The sequence below is a fragment of the Fukomys damarensis genome, unplaced genomic scaffold (genome assembly GCF_012274545.1).
Source record: "Fukomys damarensis isolate Sample0158 unplaced genomic scaffold, DMR_v1.0_HiC HiC_scaffold_1, whole genome shotgun sequence".
NCBI classification, from domain to species: domain Eukaryota; kingdom Metazoa; phylum Chordata; class Mammalia; order Rodentia; family Bathyergidae; genus Fukomys; species Fukomys damarensis.
In genome coordinates this window covers 28,287,604-28,293,082 of record NW_022900913.1, presented here as the reverse complement: position 1 = coordinate 28,293,082, position 5,479 = coordinate 28,287,604, and the positions used below count along the sequence as shown (strand labels likewise).

General features: G+C 41.0%; 1 protein-coding gene across 1 annotated transcript in view; it reads right to left on the bottom strand.

The window, feature by feature from the left end:
• Positions 1-4,580, bottom strand: part of Slc1a3 (solute carrier family 1 member 3) — a 71,637-nt gene extending 67,057 nt beyond the window's left edge. Inside the window, exons 1-2 of the mRNA XM_010605479.3 lie at positions 4,431-4,580; positions 2,237-2,510 (exon numbers count right to left, since the gene is read on the bottom strand). Coding sequence (XP_010603781.1) covers positions 2,237-2,417 — 181 coding nt within the window. The 5' untranslated portion in view covers positions 2,418-2,510; positions 4,431-4,580. The remainder of the gene's footprint in view (positions 1-2,236; positions 2,511-4,430) is intronic.
• Positions 4,581-5,479: the final 899 nt, after the last annotated feature.

The window sequence follows — 5,479 nt, the reverse complement described above, 5'->3', positions numbered from 1 at the left end:
CTTTTTTTTTTTTTTTTTTTTTTTCTATGTTTCTTTGTTAGTGCCTTCTTCTTGCTGATCCTAACTCCTCAGTTTCCTCTGGTAAGGCCAACCATGAGGGCTTCCTGCCAACTCATCTCCTCCAGCTCTGCCAACTCTTACTGCAATTCTCACAAATTGGAGGAAAGGCCTTAATGGGCTAGGAAGTGATCTTAGAGCTCCTAGAGAAAATGAACATCAACTCCTGGCATTTTCTTCCTATTTATTAGAGATATTTCTTTGTATTTAGGAACTTCCTTTTCCAAGAATTTGCCTTCCATGGTCAGGTTTTATTGGTTTCCCTTCCTCTATTCTTTAGTAGAAGTATTCTCTTTTAGAGATTGAATTCTTCTTCTGTTTGGATACATTTTGAATACGTGATACATATAAGATTAAAAAAAATAATGGAGATTTATCAAACGAATGAGAAAGATAAGTTTTTTTGCTGAGTTTAGTTGGGTAAACCAATGACAAAATGGCAATGATATATGAATGCATCTAGCTCTGCTTGCTAATTGCCCCCCACCACACATGGAAGTGTTTCTCTTCCTGGCATTTCTCACAAGATGGCAACTAGTCAGCAGTCTGCACTAGACTCGTTTGACTTCCTATTCCAGCATTTACTAGCCTTGCTACTTGGGGTGAGTGGTTTGATCTCTCCATGACCAGTTGCATTTACAAAATGAGAAAGATCCTAGAAATCATACCTACCCACTCACTTCCTAGATTTGTTTGGGGATTAAGTGAGCTAATACATGCACAACACCTAGAAAGTAGTTGGAACAGTACTACATAAATGTTTGCTTTGAGTTTTATGCAGCTATTCCTTGGCTTGACAATGACTGTGATTCAGAACAAAAAATGAGATCAAGGTAGTACTCTTTGCTTTGAGTTCCATATTAATGACACTGTACTGAAATACCTCTTCCAGAAATATACTCAAGTCTGGGAAACTAAACAAAGAAAGCCATCATATCTCTGGGTGAATCGGGATGTGCTCTCTTTGAGCTTCTTTACAATTAATACTCATTGGTCAGATGTTATAAAAAGGAGCCAAAGATATTGAAATGGGATCTATCCAAAGTCCTGTGACAAACTGTACTCTTCTGCTGTATTTCAATTTGGCTGCAATTTATGAATCTTATTTTTTCGGGAAAAGCTATATTTAGATGCTACAGAATTTTCTTAATTTTTATTAACTCATTACGTCTTTATAGTTGGAGATCTTGACTAATTCCAAGGCTGATATTAAAACTGTTTGATTGCCATTTTTGGTAGCCAATTAAGGTAAAATTAAGTTAGAACTTTTTTTATAATCTGGTATTGGTGTGTATATTTGCCAACCTATGGATTTTTTATTAATTTGGTAAAAAAAATTCCAAGTATTTTTTCAGCTATATTTTAAGATCAATGCTACCCATAACTAATAAACTAAAGCTTCAATACCAACAAACCAAAGAAAACAATGTTTCAATCTGCTGAATTAGTAAGAGACTGGAATGTTTTATAAAAAGCTGTAGTTGGGTGTCTGGCATCGTGGCGCATGCCTATAATCCCAGCACACTGGAGGCTGAGGCAGGAGGATTGCTGCAACTTTGAGGTCATCCAGGGTGACCATAGTGAGTTCAAGGACATTTTGAACTACAATTTACCTTTCTTTCCCAGCCGCTGGGTGAAAACATGGAAACACATAAAAGAATTGGCTTATGTATTTAAACACTGACGCTCAGCTTCAAGTCAGCACCAATTAGAATATAATTACTATTAAGGAAACATATCTCATTTTGGGGGTACTAATTGTATAAAGTAGTTTTAAGTAAAAGTGATATTGTATAATGGTTAGATGTGGCCAAGTATAGCATGTTTGCTTATTTCTGTTGTTACTTAACTGCTCATCCCTAATGATTAAATTGCTCCTTTATTCCTAAAATGGAAAATGTTTGATTTTTTTCCCCTCATCTCACAATCAAGTGATTTGCATAATGCCTAGTGAGGCTTCTTTCAGATTTTCATGTGTTTACCATCTATTGCTCCAAATATGTCAATAGCTAATTTTTCTGGGGAAAGAAAAATCTACAAATTCAAAGGAGAATCCGGGCTATCATTTTGAATATCTACAATCAATCCATCTGGTAATGTTCCTAGGTAGTCAGATGCCCTAGAGAAACAAGATACAGGGTTTTTGCTTGTTTGTTTTTGTTTTTGTCGAAGAACTTACCCACAATGACAGCGGAGACAGTAAGCAGCACAAAAGCATTCCGAAACAGGTAACTTTTAACATCTTCCTTTGTGATGTTTTGCACTTTCTTCTTAGCCAAAAGTGTGCGTTTACGGACTCCTTGCTGAAATCTCTCCATCCTGCCTCCCATCCTGGGCTCTTCCCCATTGCTTTTGGTCATGTTTTATTTTCTAAGAGTGTCTCTTCTTTGCACTGCAGTGTCTTGGAACCACCCCAGAAAGTCAAATCTCCTCTTTGGTGTGAGAGAAAACAGCTAGACCGGGAGAGAAAAAGACAAGAGTTACAGATTCCAGGGATGAGAAGTCAGTGTTGCCCCACACTATGACAGGCCGTGGGCAAAATGTGTAATCTCAGCAGGAATCAAGGATTGGAGAGCCACAGTATGGGGTTTCCAGGCTGGAATGCACATATTGTACAGGACCAAGATGAGGAATGGGTATAAATTCAGAATGTTTTCATGGAACCTGTGTTCTATTTTTCAAAGTTGGTCCTTTTCCTTTGAATGAGGTAAAAACAGGGCTTCAGAGCTACATGTGAGGAGCATCCTCTATCCCTACTCTACCCTCAGAACTTGGTCAAATATTTTGTGTAATGACTATAATCAATAAATGTCCAACTAACTGAACACATAGGAAGTACCCAATAGTTCATTGATAATTCATGTTGTATATGTGATTGAAGGCATAACCAGGTCGATAAGGAGGACTAGTCAGCATATTCAGCAGGTGAGTGTAATAAAGTAACTGGTTATGTTCTTCATTATGGAAAGAAGAGAGAGTTGGGCCAAGTGGCACATACTTATAATCCCATTTACTTGAGATTATATGACAGGAAGTTCTAGGCCAGCCTGGACAATTTACAACTTAATATAGCATTGTCTCAAAATAAAAAGAGGTAGAGGAGCCAGGTATTGTGTCTTACACCTGATATTCCATCAGTTGGGGTATGAGGCAAGAGGGCTCCTTGTTCAAAGCCAACACGGACTATACAGTGAGACCTTGCCTGAAAAAGGGTGGTGGTGGGTGAGCTAGGGGTGTAGGTCACTGATTAAGTGCCCCCGGGTTATGGAAGGCTCTGAGAGGAAAAAGGAGAGAGAGAGAGAGAGAGAGAGAGAGAGAGAGAGCAACTAGTAAATATCATGAAAGGAACACAAGTGCCCAGGGGCATATATACGTTTGATTACTTTACAGGGTACCTTTGGATTTTTTCCCCATGAAATAAACTAAGTGCTTCAGGCATATCTACTAATTATCTGAACTCATAATCCATTTTCATTTTACTAGATGTAGAAGGACAAACTAGCATTTGTCTTTGTGGCAAATACATTGGAGTCTTCTGAGGAAACTATCACTGATTCCTAAATATTTTAAAATTTGGGATTTCTACAACAGATGAGAAGAATCCATTTTTCATTCCAGAAGTTACAGTCTGTGGTTTCTGGTTTCTTTAAAGCGCTCTTAGATTATTCAAACACAATTAAGGAAAAGCTTTTTTCTTTGCTAGGAATCAGCTGTTCTGAAAAACCAAGAGATTCCTCCCGCTGCTTTGCGAGTGTCCTAATCCGTAATCTTCGCCAAGCACGATCATCCGAGGGAAGCTCGGCGGTGCCTGCGGACGTGTGTATCTGGCGACGCAGGCATCCAGGCCGTCGGGAGCCAGAGTGTGAGTGTGGGGAGGTAATTGGAAACCCAGGACGCTCGCAGGCGTTTGGCAAGCACAGGGGTGGGTGGAAAAAAAGATTTGTTTGAACAGTTTGACTTTTAAACAAAATTGCAGATTGAGGTCACTGATATAAGAGGTACAACTTGTCTAAGACTTTACACCAGATTAAAAGCTTAGAGAGAATTGAAAACGAGGAGAAGGGAAAGGTCCGCATTTTCTTTTTAACTAAGTGCGCTGATTGCCTTTACCAGTCAGTCACTTTAAAGCAGATCGGCTCAATCGACCCTTTTCTAGATCGCCAGCCACAACCTACCCTAGTGTACCCTTCACGTCCCAAACTGGGAGTGGATCCGGTTTAACCAGCCACCATGCTCCTGCGTTCAATCCCTGGCGTGGACTTGACCTGCCAACATGGCCAGCGGTTACTCGCTGCCCCGCGCTGGAGCACGACAGGCTGCAGGGAAGTGGGACGAGAGAGTAAACCCAGGAGAACTCGGGTCGTTACACTTACCTTTTGCGATTTCCCAGCGGGTGGAAGACAGCCCTGGCAATGACAAGCTGCACTCCGGGCAGGCAGGACCGAGGAGCAGGACGCGGCGAGCGAGCGGCAGGCTAGCCCGGGCAATCTGCATGTGCTCGGAAACTGCAAGTTACTATCAGGGCCACTTAAGAAAAGGGGAGGAGCCCGGGCGCGGGAAAGGGGGAGCGGGGCAGTGAAAACAGAACCGGGAGGGCGGGGAGAGCCCCGAGGTTTCTGGAATATTGATTAATTGCTGGCTCACCGTAAGCGGGCTTGCTGGCTTAGGCCACTTTCACGCTTTGTCAGCTCACTTTTCATTAGGAACGCAAGATCGGGACCAGGAAGATTGAAAAATAAAGCGCGCGCGCACTCGGGAAAGCTGGAAGTCTTGATTAGAACATTTTCAAAGACTTTTCTAAGGCTAAATTTAATTACTTCCCATTATTGCAGGTTTCTTCCCCTTCAGGGAACACGAGAGTGTGCTCTTTTGCCTGGTTGTACAACTGGTATGAAAAAGAATTGGGTACACAATTTCTCGAGAAGGTCCTGAACGTAAACAGAGAGAGAATGCAAACTCCGATATGCTAAACTTGTCTAAAGTAATTCAACATGCCTCTGTTTTAGCAGTTTAAATGGCATAATGACAAATCTAATTGAGCTCTGGTTGCCTGCATTGCACAGGGTGAAAAGGTAAGAAATACAAAGGACTGGGATCTCTGCCAGCATTTTTAAGACCAAGAGTGCAGATGCACCCTTGAAGTCTCCTGATTGGGAAGGATTAGTTGTTCTTCAGATGCCTCAATTTTAAAGGATACTAGACGTCCCCCACACAGCGTCTTTTAGGAGTCAGAAGAGTTTCATTGCTTTGAGGATACAACTTGAACTCTAGCTCATTTTTCGTAAAACTAAAATAAATTGTGAAAATAGATAACAATTATTTTTGAGTCTGACTCACTCCCTAAACTTAAAACTTGTTTAGCAGAAGAAAACAGCTCGTTAGAAACCAAAACTCACACCAAAAATCACAGCCAGAGTTTTGT